Source organism: Cydia splendana, chromosome 4 (assembly GCF_910591565.1).
Source record: "Cydia splendana chromosome 4, ilCydSple1.2, whole genome shotgun sequence".
NCBI classification, from domain to species: domain Eukaryota; kingdom Metazoa; phylum Arthropoda; class Insecta; order Lepidoptera; family Tortricidae; genus Cydia; species Cydia splendana.
In genome coordinates, this window is record NC_085963.1 from 3028946 (window position 1) to 3046769 (window position 17824).

The 17824-nt window shown below is 37.5% G+C and overlaps 1 protein-coding gene across 2 annotated transcripts in view; it reads right to left on the reverse strand.

The window, feature by feature from the left end:
- Positions 1 to 5831: 5831 nt before the first annotated feature.
- The window catches only part of LOC134789697 (neurogenic protein big brain), a 157664-nt gene continuing 145671 nt past the window's right edge, over positions 5832 to 17824 (reverse strand). Inside the window, exons 3-6 of one of the 2 annotated variants that reach the window (XM_063760313.1) lie at positions 9393 to 9588; positions 7529 to 7857; positions 6432 to 6667; positions 5832 to 6042 (exon numbers count right to left, since the gene is read on the reverse strand). In XM_063760313.1, the coding sequence (XP_063616383.1) occupies positions 5924 to 6042; positions 6432 to 6667; positions 7529 to 7857; positions 9393 to 9588 (880 nt within the window). In that variant the 3' untranslated portion in view covers positions 5832 to 5923. Of the gene's footprint in view, positions 6043 to 6431; positions 6668 to 7504; positions 7858 to 9392; positions 9589 to 17824 lie in introns of both variants that reach the window. The other variant, XM_063760312.1, reaches the window with a different exon arrangement.

Here is a 17824-nt window from a genome sequence, read left to right on the forward strand (position 1 = left end):
ATTATATTGACGCACAAACACATCCTTGTCGATGTACCCTGCATTAAGTTGTCGATGTGGCCTTTACGTGTTGGCTCCGGCCCTGTGCATGCTACATAAGAATCCGTTATAAACGTGCAAGATATACCACATTAGCGAATTCGTGAGACATGAACCTAAATTATGAATGATATTAAATTTAAAACCGTGTGGTAAATAGACACATTTTAACGCCAACGTACTCGTAATAAATTAATAATAATAACAACGAATATGGCCGTTAAGCTACATATTGCAGTAAGAATTTGGCACGTCTATAATAAGAGCACCTTTGCTAACAGTTTCGTGGATCTGCTAATTAGTATATTAAGGCGATTTCTACTCTGACACCACATCATCTAGCCGCGGTGATAGATATAACAATGTCAACAATCACTTTGTTAAGAAAATACTAATTTGTTTGTTTGTTAACAAAGGATTTGACCGGACAAATGTATAACTTTGTACTGCTCGCCAGATTCCGGTGTCACTTATACTTATAGCAAAGAGAATTGATTGTAATAGGGTGGTAAAGTCTAAGACAAAAACGTGCCCCTTTGTTTGACATTCAAAACAGATAGAGTTATACGTCATAGTTTCATAGAAGTTTGACGTTTAAAATAACACACTTGCACTGCGTGGGATATCAAAATCTCTGCAGACTTTTCTTTGTCTAACTCTAGCGCTGTACTACGCCATATGTTTTGCGGTCATTGAATTGTCAAACGTCAACTTTTGACAATCAGAGTTACCGCAAAAGGTATGGAGCTGTACAGCGCCATCTCGTTTAAACCTGCCAAATTCGAAGCACGAAATTGTCTTAGATTTTACGCATCTTACTCAATTAATGCTTATATTAAGAGGATGGAAAAAATATACATGGAACATTGACGAAGCTCACATTAATAGCATTGTAAATTGTTGGAATGTTGAAATATGCGTTAGCTTATCATACTAATTTTTACTATTAATTAGGTACATACATTTACCTAATTAATGTACCTATTACGATTATTACTGAATTCTCTTATGACTACATCTGCGATGATCATATTATAAGCTCAAAACCATTGATAGTTTAATTAATGTAAACATGTTGTTTTGTCATTTATTCTGTCGTAATACTTAGTCTATCAAGCATGTAAGAATTGTAAGTAGCATAGGTTTATTTATATGGTCGCTAATAATGTCATTTGAGTGCTAGGCACTACCTCATACTGAGCCATTACTGAGCATCAAGAAGTTGGTGACAGCATACATGTGTTTTTTCAACCCGTAGCCATATTTTGCTATAGTTCGTTTTTTTTAGCATTAGAAATAAGGTAAACAATCTTGACGTGTCTTTTAATTGAAAAACACTTTTAAAAATAAGTCACGGCAAGTATTTAACAATTATGAATCTAATACAATCATTTATATTCTTCTGCTTTCATATCATAAGTAATAGTTACTGATTTTTAAAAAGCGGTTTTCAATTAAAAGACGTGTCAAGATAGCTTACCTTCTTTCTAATGCTAAAAAAACGAACTATAGGTATCTATATCACTTTTACTTTGGAACCAACCCCGAAATCTCTAAGAAAGTTCTCATCAGATGTCGATATTTCTACGGGAAAACTACTTTGAAAAGATCCTTTAACTCTACACCTCCCAGCGCTTTGGAGCGTAAAAAACCCTTTCGTTTTTGACTGTTTACATTTTTTATGAAAACGCGTGACTCAATGTCATCGCGGTGGGAGGTGACGGGTTAATTTTTGTGAAATTTCCTTAACCCTGTGAACGCTACACCTATCGTATGCGACGCGCCATCCTGAACCTTGTCGAAAGGCACGAAGGAAGGATATTGAGCTGTAGCTGCACGCGTCAAATGGGTTATTCCCACTAGTTACCACCAAGTTCTTACCAGTGGTAACTACTGGGATTTTTTTTCCCACTAGTGGGAATAACCCGTCAAATGACATCTTTGGCGGTCAAAGGGTTGATTTTGGAACTTTCCAACTTTTATGAAATTTGCATATTGCATGTATGAAGCGTGAGCCGGGCCGGTGGCGCGGAGACTGAGCCGAGTATCGATTTAATGAGGTACTCAACGATATGCTTCAGAATAAATCATGTGTGCTGCTGTATCGGCTGTTTTATTGTACCTAGAACCTACATATGACATTTTGTCATCAACAATTTTTTTCAAATCTTATTTTGCTAAGAGCCACTTGCACCACCCCACTAACCCGGGTTTAACCGTGATCAAAGTGGCCCTAAGTGTCTGGTGAAATTTTATAGCTACAAGGACAGTTCAAACTATCCATAAAGCAAGCAAAATAACTATGATGATTGATAAATAAAATAAACCAGTAAGTTTTGAGTAAAATTTATTTACAATACCAAATACTTTAATCTTAGGTAGATAGCAATTTGGTTTACAATCTTAACGATGGCCAAGACTCCATTTCGTAGTTACAAGTTATTATTTTAAAAAACATGGCATAAAATCTTGTGACACCTAAAACTGTCGCCAATCATTAATTTCATTAAAGATTTCAATGCGTATAATGTGAAAAACAACGTACCTACCTACTTTGAGTTAAGGGTTTACATTGAAAAAATCTAGGTTCCCTTAAAAACAAATAAATTCGGATGGAGGTAATAACTTATACTACGAAACAGTGCTATAATTTGGGATTGATTATTTAAATTACATTTATTTTTAGAATTAAGAAATACATCGTGATAGTTTATTCGAATCGCTAGGTATAACTTTACAATTATGGTTTAAAAAGTCATTCAGAAAGGTTTTTATGATTGAGGCATTATAAAATCAAATACAATTTAAATTTATTTCGAGTTAGTTGAGCAAAGCCTTTTGTGCATTCACAGAAAAAAACTATATAAACTTACTTAAAAAGGTGTTTACTTGGTTCAAAAGGTCGCCCGAAGCGCCTTACTATTTGTTAGGTATAGCTTACTTGATAATTGAATTATAAATATAATATTATAATGTAAACCATTTACAAATACCATTATATACAATTTAGGTAACTAATTCCCTTATCCTAGTAAGTCTTTAACTTCAAAAATTAGTTGGCACAGTAAAAGGTATAGGTTTAAAAGTGGAAGTTTCGTTATGGCACTAAAATGTCAACATATATGGCAACTCACTGTTCTACGCTAGAGATTTATTTCATTTATAACAGTATCAACAATTACATATACATTTCAGGATTACATTTGGTCCTCATAGCCAAATTTTAAACTCTTATTGCTAGTCATATGTCTACTTAAAGCTATATACATGCCGTATAAAAACAATGTAGGTACGGTAAGTGTAGTATATCTACCTATACTACCTGCTTAAGTATGTACGGTCAACAGATGTAACCCTGAGTTACTAATTAAAGATGACAAAGTGAGATTTTAATTTTAACCCTACGGAATCGCATTCACACCTACAAGGTAAGGTGGGGTAAGCCTAACATAGTTTATTTTGCTCGGGACAAGACAAACAGTATGAGGATTCCATACAAGTGATAGTCTTACCCTGGTGATAGTCTTATCCCACCTTAGGTAATTAATTATGTCCTAGGTTTGCGGATTCCGCAATAGATCATACATACCTACATATTATTTTAAACATGTCGGCCTGTGTGAAGAATTGTTGCTGACTGTACTTACATACCTAGCAACTCATATTTGAAAGTCCATCGATCCGTATAAGGTGTATTCGGGTATTACCGAATGTCGGATAATTCCGAAATTCAGATGAAAATCACCCTTAATTCCATCATAATAAAAGTCTCTTTCGGAATTATCCGACAGTTTTCGACATTCGGAATTACCCCAGTAAACCTTAAACGTGACTTGTTTAAAATATTCGCAAGAAAATATAATAAATCTATTTCGTTTATTTAGGAACGAATTAACCCAAAATTTGGACATAATCGTCACATACCTACTTAGGTAGGTAACACAAAATGGGAGGTCATCCAATTATAGTTTTATGCAAATATTTGAGACCACAATATTAAATGGCCATGTCATTTTCTCTCTGAAAGTTAGTAGTTAAAAAGATAATACAGTCGTTATATACGCTTAATAATACAGTTAGATGGCATTTCTACGATACTAATTCGTTGTAATAATACAATAATAACAAGTATAAAATGCATCTTTTACACCTAGTGCTGATAAACAATCTTGTCAATTATAATCTATCTAATTTTGGAGACTCCAAACTTTTTGACTCGAAGACCTCAGCCTAACTTTGGCCCTCTCATTTCCTTTTCGCAGACTCGATTGTATGGCCTGTTCCGCTTCGCACGGAGAGAGCCCATTAATTCTTTATTTACCTTTTTTCAATTGTGTGAGGACATGAGCTTTAGATCGAATGATATAGGCGTTATTCACGGATTAAACTCTATTTCATATTGGCTTATTATTAACCGGGCAACTAAAATATTAAACAGGAACTTTCATTGGGCATAAAATAATATAATTTGGCTGTGCATTAATATTTTAACGCCAATAAATTTATATTAGCCTCAAATATAAGCATCATATTAACAAAAAAAACGGCAGCAAAATCAAACCACCCAAATAATTTATAGGGAACTTGAAATGATAAGTTGGCGTCTAAAATAATAGGATGGCAATTAATTTTGTAAAGCGATCATACATTTTGGTTATCATCTAGTTGTTCACATCTAAGTAATCATATTGAGCATAATTATCGTTTCAGGCAGTATTTAAATACGAAAGCAGTTAAATTTAATGAATATTGGTCACTATTTACACAAAACACCTCAAATTAATTTACCAATGCGCAATGGTCAGTATACTTATAGTCGAAATTCCTAATCATGAAACACCTAATGGCCATTATACCATTAGATCTTTCAATTTTTAATTACCAATTTCCATAGTTACCACTGTGTTCTGCCAAAGTCAAAAGACAGACCTATCTTTTGACTTGTCGTCGCACCTGTGCGACGACGAGCGAAGCGAGGAGGAGCGTGTTAGGTTGACCGTGTAGTGACCAAACAAAATATTTTAAAAGAATTACATTTAAAATGCCGTTTTCTTTTTAAAATGTGCTTCATAAATGGTCTCCAATATAATAATTCAGTTGCCAAATAAATACTTGGTATCTGCCTAAAAATAATCTAAAGCTGTAACGGCATTAAAATACAACTCATATTGATATATTTTAAGGCTCTGTTTTTGTTGCCAAACTATTAATTTTAGTACCCATATCTATTTTTTTAAACTACCCAAATTCGATTTATTAGTTGACCGGTTAAATACGTGCCTTTCATATTTAACCACAAGCAGGTAGAGTTCGTCTAAGTTCATTCTGTACAGACTGCACCGACTTTGACACGTTACATTTTCATAGGAATTTGACGTTTACCGTGGCTCCACCTACTCTGTCGCTTACCAAGTAGGTGCAGAGTTAACTTTGGACTGACTCTAGGTACCTAGTATACGAGTAATATGTTTTGCCATCACATGGTAAGACAATTTAAATTATTTGTTTATGCTAACTACTAACTACGATGATGAAACATTAGTGTATAGCCTCGGTGTCGAGCGCTCAGCGGGGCGTTCGGCGGAGCGTGCAGCGTGCACTGAGGCCGCTTACATACGTTTGCATTTGTTCAAATACCTCGGCACAACCCGCTGTATGCACACTTTTGGAATTTCGCTTGTCACACAGCGGTGTCTGTCTGTAAAACTTTGTCCGTGCCCCAATCGGCAGCACTTAAAGCATTAGCTTTAAAAATCACTGTTGCACTAAAACGTTTGTCACAGGTGTCAGTCATGTCAGTGTCCGGATTAACGTCCAGACGGACGTAATGGCAACGTCATTAGACGTCGAAGAGCAGCGCAATGTTGTGCTGCGAAGCGCGTCGCTAGTAGTGGTCGGGGCGGTAGTTGGAGCGCGAGTAGGTGGAGTAGGCCGAGTCTTCCGAGGACAGCGGCCCGCGCCGCCCGCTGTAGAGGGAGTCGCGGCGCTCGGTGCCCGGGGCCCCTGGAAAAGGAGTAACAAATAAGTAAAATTCAAAGATATGTATTTTGTTACTCTGAAAGTTTGTGAATTGTGAAAGTTTGTTACTTGAACTTAGGGATATAAGTATCACTGTAAATGTGAAATGTGGGAAATAGTTGGTCTCTACACTTTGAGATGGTGTGCGGAGCATGTATAGTAAACTTACGTCTGCGTATTACGTGCTTAGAATGCAGTCTGCGGATGGTACCCTACGGAATTCAAACTTGATTCGGTTACCTGTTTTCTTAGGTAACAGTAGTCTTGGTCCTGAGAATTCTAAAGTCGGAGTTTGCCTACAGTTTTCTTTTGTGGGTAGTCTTCCTACTGAGTAAAACGACTGCGGAAGTATACAAAGAAAAAAGTAAACTCACCAGCAGGTCCCGGTCTGATTCCATTCGCGGTCCCGTACGCGGGCTCCCGCTGCGCGTTGTGCGCATTCTGGTTATGCGTGAGCGCGTGCTGCGCGTGCGGTGCGTGTGCGTGAGCGTGCGCCAGCGTCGCGTGCGGCCGTAGTAGTAAGGATTGCGCGGAGACTAGCGGCGCGCCGGTTGTCGGGCCGTTGGTGGCGGTGGTGGCGTTGCTGCCTTTGCTGTAGACGGATTGTGATCTGGGAATGAGAGGCAGATATAAAACTAAAAATTATTTGTTCACAACAAGGTTAGTGACTAAAGCTGACTCATGATCGAATGACTGATACACCTTAATTGTGCACATACGGAAACATAAGCGTGACTGAAGCAATATCGATTTGTATCGGTGTTTGCTTAGTTTTATCTGCTCCGCACAACAACTACAACGCACCGTGTGAGAATAATATCAAGTAGCAAACAACTGTGAAGTAACAAATGTGTCCCATACCGCTCATAGTAACACCACAGTCGTACACAGAGCTACAAGTATGCATACGCCATCACCTAGACTGTTAGCCCAAAACACACATACAACTTAATATACCTATTAGCACATACTCATGCATAGGTATATCTCTTTGCAGCACTTCTTTGAAACCATTACGTAGCTAAGCAACTATAATTAAGTACGGGCTACTTTTTCATAAGAACCATTGGCGTATTCAAAAGAAACAAGCCAATTTTTGTAAGCACAGTTTAAGTTCAATTAGGTACGTTACATTCATTTCAGTATCGTACGTAACACATACAATATGACATATCAAAATACTTATATGACATTTGTAGTATAAATAAGCTTCCTTTTGATGACACCACTATTGATTTCATATATTTAAACTGGACGCCCATTCACCAACTGTAATCTTTAAAACTCACGACTACGTAAGTTAAGTCTGTGCGGAAAGAGAAGAGTCGTAGAATGTATCGGATCCCATACATTCTACGACTCTTCTCTTTCCGCACAGACTCTACTATTCAGTTGGTAAATAGCCCCAGCTATAAGAGACCAATCACACAAGCACAACAATAATTACATGTGAGCGTGCTGTCCGGCTGACCTGTGAAGCGTGTGCCTCGCTGGCGGCGGCGATCTGCAGTACAGACTCTTCGTCCCCGAATACAGCGGCTCAGCATTATCCGGCCTTGGGGCCGAGGCCGCGCAGTAAGTCGGAGCGTGTCTGTAGTGTGTGAACGCTGGCTTATCATCGTCGAGGTCTCGGGGGGAGGAGGCCCGGGAGGAGGTGCGCGGGCGCCGCGAGCCCCACTCGTGGAGGAGCGCGCAGGCCGCGCCGCCGCCGAGCCCGCCGACCCAGCTCACCCAGTGGCTCTCCCAGCGGGAGAGGACGAAGGATGGGCCTAGCGATCGCGCTGGGTTTAGTGATGGCATCTGGAATAAAGGAAGGTGGTTAGATGATACAGAAACCTGAACCAATAGAATAGTTGTGCTTTTATCATCTGAGGGCCAGCTGCATACCACAGTTGGCGGACTGACTAACGTTACTCAGTAGTAAGTACAACCGACCCTAAGTCTTTTTTAGTTTCGGTTGGCGTTCTCTATCAATAACTATTGTCATATTGGCTAGGTCCCCTGAGCAGTCCCGTGGTCCTGTTCTGTGCTACTGGTATTTAAAATCCCCTGGACGCTTTTTAGGGTTCCGTACCCAAAGGGTAAAACGGGACCCTATTACTAAGACTCCGCTGTCCGTCCGTCCGTCCGTCTGTCACCAGTTGAAATTTTCACAGATGATGTATTTCTGTTGCCGCTATAACTACAAATACTAAAAACAGAATAAAATAAAGATTTAAGTGGGGCTCCCATGACATGATTTTTCCCATACAACAAACGTGATTTTTGACCGAAGTTAAGCAACGTCGGGCGGGGTCAGTACTTGGATGGGTGACCGTTTTTTTTGCCGTTTTTTGCATTTGGTACGGAACCCTTCGTGCGCGAGTCCGACTCGCACTTGCCCGGTTTTTTTTATTCTCGACGAAGATGCGCTCAGATCATTTATAACATCTCGCCGGTGCTTTACTTCTGTTGGTGAATGTGCGTTAGGTAGGTACCTAATTGACAGTCAGGTGTGAGTTATTATTATTAAATTAGTGAAATAGGGCCCCAAATAAACGATTTAATTGTAATATGGCGCAATCAAATAGTATGACAGACACCATTGCGTTTTTTTCACCACTTTTTATGGTTTTTGCACCTTGAAATACTTTGTGAATGCTCTACCATAAATTGAATAAAAACTTCCATAGAATTTGCGAATTCTACAATCAATAGATACTGACTAGTTTAGATAAGTACCTTTTTGAAAAATGTCTTATCTCACATTCGATTTCTTAATACACCGTTTTAAAATCAGAGCAGATAGACGAGACGTCGATCGTTTTTTGTTGCATTGTCAGGAGACAGATGTCCAAAACCCACCTAATTTAAAAAGGCAGCAAAAACGTACGAGACCCATACGCACTTACAACCTTTTTACATGTAAGTCTGTTGTAAAGCAGCCAGCTGTCCGCGTCCTTATAGCACAAAAGCAGGTAGCGGGCGGAAGGAGAGAGTCCTGTGTAAAACGACTTATGACTGTTGGATTTGTATGGCGGTTACGGTGTTTTGTCCGTGATAGCGCACAAAAGGAGCTATTCAGGCACATGTGGCGCGATTTATCTCGGTATGCTGTCTGTCATTTTGTACAATTGCACGTGTATCGAGGAATGTGGAATATTGATGTTTTGTGCCGCGAAATGTGCTATAGGCAGGTAATACTGTGCTCCCATGTGCTCATGTGCATGTGTCCATTAAATGCTCCGATTCTGTAAATTTATTTATTTTTGGCGTGCGCTTATTAATTTGCGTACCTACCTATACCAAGTAAACTATAGGTAAAACCAAATATATCGTCATCAATTGAAACTTACAGAGACAAACGTCGCTGCGCAGTAAGCCGCTCCAAGAAGTGCGGGCGCGGCGCCGGTCCAGCGGCGCTCCATGGCGGCGAAGTAGGCCGCCGCCACCAGCCCGGACAGCACCAGTTCAGCGCCGAGGCGCTCCCACGCGCTGCCGGCGCCGGGCAGCGCGGCGGCCAAGCTGCCGCCGTATCCTGGCATGCTCAGGCTGGAACAATCGAACAAGGAAGGTTTTACGTTCTGGCCGAACGGTATGTACAGTCGACGTCAAAGATATGTTTACACTTATGCACCTTACTCCTTTGTAATAAGGCAAAAAATTTAAACATATCTTTGACGTCGACTGTACAATCAGTACAGTGTACATGTAGTCCATAATTATTTTCCATCGTATTTTCACGGAAACGTATGAACGTGTCTGGCTATTTCCGTCAGTCTCGGTACAAGAAGTACTGGCGTTGACTGACTGAAGTAGCATCACAAATACGAACGTTTCCGAGAAAATACGATGGAAAACAATTATTACAACATCGGATCTGTATTTCGGCGGTTAGGTTATTTAACAAATAATTTGTTTAAGGTCACTGTGGCGAAGTCATACTTTATTTTTTTTTGACTTTGGAGTGATCTAGTTCCGTTAATTATTCACCTATGTTACTGCTTGTAATCGCATACGATGAAGAATTTAATAATTAATAGTTTAGCCTTAGTGACAGATCATTTCAAGCACAAATTAAGCAAAAACAATGACATTTTTTAAAATTCGGCGAGTAGACGGACTTCCCGTGCAGTTTAAGGGAAGTCCGTCTAGTTATGATATCAGCCAATCTATGGGTGTGTATATGTTCGTAGTCAAATTCCTAAAAAGAACGGATCAAGACAATGAAAAGTGTATTTTAAACTTGTCAATATACGGTTCAGATTCTAAATAAACACCATTTTTCTAAAACAAAGGCAAGTCCGGCATATACTACCAAGATGGGGTGGTAAACCTTTTTTGGAAAATATTTAAACATAATTATTTTTTTGATTTCCGAAATAAAAGATCAATAGTAATTTTAAAATGAATTTTAATCGTTTCTTTTAATTTACTGAGATCAAAATTTAATAAAGTAACATCATGTGCAAAGTCAGGAGGATTTTTTGATACCTTATCAAATGGTTATAATATTAAAGTCGCAAAAACAGTTGGTAATCTCTGATTTAACGAAAGTCCGGCATATGACGGACTTGCCTTGAGCATAATAGACGGACTTTCCAACTTAGTCAAATTTTAATATGATAAATTGTGGAACGTATAATTACAAAACTAAGCTAATTTCTGATATTTTAAAAATAGAATAAAGACAACTGGTTCTTATGCTACCTACGTAGTTACTTTCTGATGCACAATCTTTTCAAAAACTATTTAAAAAAAATAATTTCGAACGGTTGTCGCACTATGACTTCGAGTTCAAAACACGAAATGACTTGTTGAGGCGGATTGCTCTGAAGTTGGTTGTCACAGCGCCATCTGTTTTACAGTGACGGAACTAGCGTGAAAAACTGATTACTCGACTGGACTCCAAAGTCGCATACGCCTTCAAATTCAAAAGTTATAACGTGTTGACGGACTTGCCTTGTAGACGGACTTGCCCACAGTGACCTTAAGTCAGAATAAATCTATTTGAAGAATCTATAGCGTAAAATGGGGTGAGTAGGGTTAAAACTGAAATTCAAACCTCGATAACATTTTATTTTTATTGTACATATGAAAACTGAATGGTGTATATTATAAGTGTTCCGGACTTTTGTATTTTAGTTTTTATTTTATTTTGGGTAGTTCCATTTCATAACTTTGACGATAAAGAGGAAAACCCACCTCACCCCGTAGTGCCTCGTATTTGGGGTGAGAGGGGTTTTCATACAAAGGTGATTTTGCAAGATTGTTGGATCGATTTTTTTTTATTATGCGTATTACTATAGCTCCATTTTAAATTGGAATACATTATTTTTGTAGCAGTAGCCTTAAAATCCCTTCTCACCCCCCTCTCAAACTTTCTCTCCCCATTCATAACCCACCTCTATCCGCGAAACCTACTCTCCCCGTTTTACGGTAACAAACTTAGTGCCACTTAGCTGCTAAAATATACTATATAGCTGTTATTAAATCGTCACGATGCTGAAAAAGAACGCAAAACTCCGCGGTGGAAACTTGCTATCCTAACTTATCCAGATTACCTAGACCCCTTATATCTTTTCTAGGAGAGCGGTTATAATAGGATATAATAAAACTAGCGCGCTTAGCCTTATAATAACACTGCAGGCTCTTGGCCAGAAATATCTCTCCAAAGCCAAAGGAATTTATTTTATTGTTTGCACAGGTACACCATTTTGCACTTAGTTGCCTTTATTTTTATCGTTGATTGGTTTAGATTGGATTTTACTCTTTCCGTCTACATAATATTTCAATTTTATTTATTTAATAAATGCTTATTTGGCGAGGCGTCACTTAGATGTAGGTAAGGTTTACTCGGGTAATTCCGAATGTCGAAAACGGTCGGATAATTCCGAAAAGAGAATAAAAGTATTATGATGGAATTAAGGGTGATTTTCATCTGAATTTCGGAATTATCCGAATTTCGGAATTACCCGAGTAAACCTTACTTAGAGTAGGTAAGTTAGGCTACCTGGCCTAACTTGACTAATATACCTACTTACTAATACAACTTTGCGAACGTTTACGGTGATAGACGGTTTGGTGCAACTCACCCATAAACTTCTCTACTTCTGTACGTTCCAAAGAACGTGTTTATATGCAAAAATTAATAAGAACCGTTGAAGGCGTAATAAATAGCAACTATTTATTTTATTAAAGCCACGAAAAGCCGGGCTGGCTCGAGGCAGGCGACTCATTGCTATGCGCGGCGCGCGACCAGTAAGATTTACGTATTTTCTCTATTTTATTTACTGCCCTTTTTAGTTTATTCCCAAACTATTTACTGGAGTTCCAGCGTGCTCCAGCTACAATGTTTTGTTTAGGACATTCAATAGTTCCAACAATGTCTTACATTGTTATTCTCTATATTTTCGATTGTAGCGCCTGTTGCTCTCCTGTATGTATTAATGTTTTCGGGTCCATTGTACATAACTAATTAACATAAGTTTGTTATTTCAAAAACAATACACTCCTTTTTTGGGCAGTCGTTTAAAATCAAAATAGTGAATGAATATTTGCCGTTTATCTAGCCCTCAAGAGATAGTACCTATACTTCCTTTTTAAAAGGGATAGAGGGATAGTATTCCTAAATTATTATTTTTTTCATAGCCTATTTTGGTGTCCCACTGTTGGGCAAAGGCCTCCCCTCGTTACTTTAATAAATTAATTTGCTCCTCCCAAAACAGGAGTTTTCGGGTATGCATGTGCCCGGGCGAGTCAAGTGGCAATCTGCATGCTAAGCTTTTGTTTCAATTTGCATAAGTTCCGACTTCCGCTGTAAATGGCATCGTAGCTTCGTTCGGTAAAACGAAACATTGAACAACCGACCTAACTGTTAATGACTTCTGCATTATACCGTAAAATAAAAATATTTTTTTACGTGGGTATACATTTTCACATAGGTAGGTATACATTTGAGCCAAAGCTTATATATTATATATACCTACTTACCTGTGTAAATGTATACCCACGTAAAAAAATATAGGTATGTTTATCCAAATTATTTTTTATGATGACTTGTATAATAAATAAGTAAAAGTAAATATTGAAACTGGCTATAGTGTTTACTGTCGTCAAACGGACGCCAAAAAATATCCATAGAGCACACAAACTAAGTATATCTCACTACAACCATATTAACTTTACGCGCGCTATTTTAATGATTGTGTTCGTAATTAAAATTAATATGGCGATGTACGGTTAAGACTGATTTGCGAATTGAAACCTTCATTAATACACCCAAGGTATAAATTTCAATATGCAAATCAAGCTACGAGATCCTGTAACTGGCTTGTCGATGAAGCTCAATGTTGTGGAAGACAATTCACATCGGCACACAGTTTTCACCTAAGGCAGAACCAGCCAAGCGAGCAATTCTTCACAAAAGGGTACATTTCGTCTCTAACTGTGCTAAAATCGACCTTAAGTTCTGTTGCGTAATGTAAAATTTTGAAGAACCAAAGAAAGGTAGTTGTGGGGATGAAAGTTAGTGTTCATGTGTGTGTTGTGGTATTCTGAAGCACTTAGTGCAGAAAGCATGTGAGTAGTTATAGTGAAAGAGTTAAGTGCTTTGTGCTTTGTGTTTGGTCTTTTTACATGCATCCTAAACTTTATCACTACTTTTCTGTTGTAAATCTTCTTTGTTTACTTTGTATTTTATTTGGTCATTTTATAAAAAAAATCTGTTTAAAATAATATTTTAACCCAGGGAAACAATTTTAAAACTTGCAGGTGTTAAAAATACTCTTTTAATGCTAGCAATAATAAACTTTATTTTAACTATATTATCTAAATTATATTATCTTTTAGTGAAAGCCTTTGTTTTATCTTGTGTGTAAAATTCTGTGTCTTTTTCTTTAAGAAATAAATATGTCTAATCTAATCTAATCTATTTGTGTCAATACTCGTACGGCTCTATTTTTCTTTATACCAAGCGAAAAAATGCAACACGAATTTCTGTAGAGTGGAAACACTTAAGTATATATTTGAGTTATGAAATTATCCTATATAAGTACCATTTATTTTCAAAAATTACGTTGAATCATATGTTTTCAAAACCGTAAAAGCTAACGAAAAAATTACGCGGTCTGTATCACTACACGTTATAAAACAAAGTCCCCCGCCGCGTCTGTCTGTTTGTGAGTTTGTATGTTTGTTCGCGATAAACTCAAAAACTACTGAACGGATTTTCATGCGGTTTTCACCTATCAATAGAAGCCAAGGCGGGTCGTTAGTAAATTATAAGAATGAATACTGGGTATGAATGTATTATATCACACACATGACTGAAGCAAGGATGCGTGACATTGGCATGGTCGAAGTGTCAAGTGGGATCAACATCTGCCCGGATGTCATTGACATTGCCACATTTACGTCTCAACGATCTTAATTAGGCCCCACTAAGAAATTTAAGGATTATCACATGCGCGTATTTATAACTCTATGAGTAAGTTATAAATGTTTGAAAGAGATTTCATTCATTAGTGCCGACGTGTTATTTCCCGTTAACTTACGGAACACATTTATAAGATAATATACAAATTAGGATTTTAATCACAAACATACATAAGGTAAGTACGTAATTTATACAATAATGAAAAATAGGGATCTATCACAACCGAGAGAATTAGAATAGCACGTTTTTTTTTTGCTTTGCTCGATAGAATTACATACCTACTATAACTATACTAGTATTACAACTCTCATGAAATGAACGTATTTTGATGATTGATTATTTGTGCGAGCTTAAACTTACTTAAAGTCTCACGTTCAGCTTTAGACAAAAAACAAAAGATACCTATTTAATAACACTTTTTTATGTGTAAGTAAATAAAGTGTGCCACGCCACGTCATTAGATATTATTCAGCACTTTTGCTACGGGCATAACCTTTGTACTATTTGTGTCATCAACTAATAGATTGTATTTATACAACAGCAACACATACATGAAACCATATGAATGTAGTAACCACAACAGATAGATTCTAGTGCAGTGAAACGTCACAATTGACACAAATAAGCCTTAGTAAAGTGAGCCGCGTCGCGTAACAAAGGCAAACGAGGCAGAGTTGCTGGCAGGAGTGGCAGACTTGAACACAGAGACGACAACTTCGATAGTTATTACTGCTTGTACTGCAAAAGGCAGTATCTGTAGGAGATTCGCTGGGACTTGCGGCGTTTTAATAGGAATGGGCAATGAAATGGAAATGACTGATAGCTTGGGCTATATTGAGCTAAAAACGAAGTTTATGCCGCGGATAAAATGCAGTAAATTACTATTCTGTCTGTCCGTAGGGACTGCAACGCCGGATTTTGTGTTACAGCGTGGGTTTACTACGGTAAACCCGGTTACCGAGTAGGTACCTAAGTGATAAAATGCAGTGAAGAATATTCTCCTGAGAGTTTTGAAACGCCACTAAATTATCGCAGCTATGTAATTTAACTTGTATTTTATTCAAGAAGTATAAAATAAAGAAAGACAAATCTCTTTCTTCGCACGAATCATTAGGTAGGTACTGTAAGTTAATTTGCAAATGATATCTAAATAAATCAGGCTTTAACATAAACAATTATGTAAATATTTGTCTATTACTACTGGTGCTAGGTCTAAAATGAACTGAGCCGAGTGCGATCTCTAATTTCGCCTCGATTTTCTATCGAACGAACTTTACCTTCCTACAGACAGCTGCAGAGATATTTAACCGCCTCAGCATGCAAGTTTGTATGTAGGGGGCGAGTAGGGGGTTCAACTAACACTGCAGCTGATTGCACTTGTGTAACAATACAGGTAAAGTACCGAACTAGTTTATCGTTTTAACCTCCTGACTGGAAATCAAAATTTGCTGGTTTAAATTTAACTCGACAATAATTTAAAATTTGATTAGAGCTTACGTACTACGTGTAGGACTCCGGTCGTCAGGAGGATATGACTACCTACACACTAATGTTCACAGAAAGTTCGGTCGATAAAAAGTTCAATGATCATTCTCACTGTAATAAAATAAAACAAATAAATTCGTAGAATTAATACTCAATCAAAGAATATGTAGGCACTGGGGCCTATTGCATAACAAACTACAATTAATATTACAAGCGGAACTCCTTATTTAATAAGTGAAATTAGAAAAGGAGTTCCGCTTGTAATAGGTATTAGTTGTAGTTTGTTATGCAATAGGCCCCTGGATATTAAGACGAAAGGATCGAAAGGGGACGACATCATATTAGCTATGGTTAATAATGTAAATATCCAGGGAGGTAAAAGTTTTTTTTTTTTTTTTTTTTTTTATTTATTTAGGCAACAAACAGTCTTGTACAAAAACTTATATAATAATATTATATGTGTTAATAGACCTAAAAATGAATAAACCTATAAATGTTGTACGTTTGTACGGTGAAGCTGTGGTTCACCGTACAAAATAAATAAATAAATAGCAACCTATAAACATATAACACCTTCCCCACTAAATGCCAAATAAAATATAAGTAGGTAATATCTAGCACTGAAGCTCAGTATTCGTAAATAGAGATATCTAAATGTCTAAAGTAGAGTGGAGACAGCGCGCTGTGACGTGAATATGAACGGAACATTGCTTCAAAGCGAATGCAGAGGATATTTTATGTCATATGTAGCTCACCGATAAGTAGGTAAGCCTGTTATGACAGTAGGTAGCTGTTTTATTAAAGCTGGAATAGTACAGATTGATTGAGGTACTTAGGTACTGTGTGGAATAGAAAAGTAAGGCATTAACTAGGTAGGTACACCTGTTAAGGCAGTAGCTGCCTTAGTAAAAATAGTATTGTTCAGATTGGTTCACTGTGGAATAATAAAAATGTAATATTGTTTACGTTTATGCCGCAGGTAACTTAAGTACCTATTGAGGTATAACTCAATACAAACAATATTCTCAGCGTGGGTTCAGATATCAAACAGTATTTTTGTTATCCTAAATATAGGTAGGATATTTTAGAACGAGGATAATACAAACAAAAGGGTGCCTAGCCAAGGTGCCAATCGTTTGCTACGACGAACGATACGGTAGTCTCTCTCTATCACTCTTCCATATTAGCGTGACAGAGACATCGGCGGTTCGTTCGCCCAGCATTATTTAGGATTAATAGCATTACGAAGAGGGTCATTTAGATTTTGAAAATATGTTATTGAGCTGATATGCATACGCCATTTGTCACAGTCTCGTGCTTATTTATTATACTGTTTGTAGAGTAAAATCAAACAGTATCAAATCAATAACAGATTTTTAAAGCCTGATTGCCGCCCAAGATCGTAGGTTGCGTCATTATTCCTTTTGTTATAGTTCTCTATTGTCTCGTAAACTACACCACAGTCAAATGTTGGCGAGTTACAAATAGGCTTAATAGTTTGGAATACATTGCATTTCATAGTGTTGAAAATGGATAGGTATTAACTATAGGAACTATTGTATTGCTGAACCCTAACTTGAATACATCGAATAATTTTGAGAACAAGCCATTCAGAGGGATTTTGCTAATAACCGAACTACGTATCTCTCATTTTGTCATAACTACTAGAGTATTTCGCTCATACATCGCGAATTATGTTTTTTTTCGTCAGATATTGATACAATTTTGTGGATAGATAGAGTCCTTTATTCTGTACAATATATGCGCAATTCTACCGTACATCTTACGTGGTCTTACCGTACCGTCTTTAAAAAATCTTCCTCTGAGTTTTGAAAACGTATGGAATTTTTGTAACGGAAAATCACA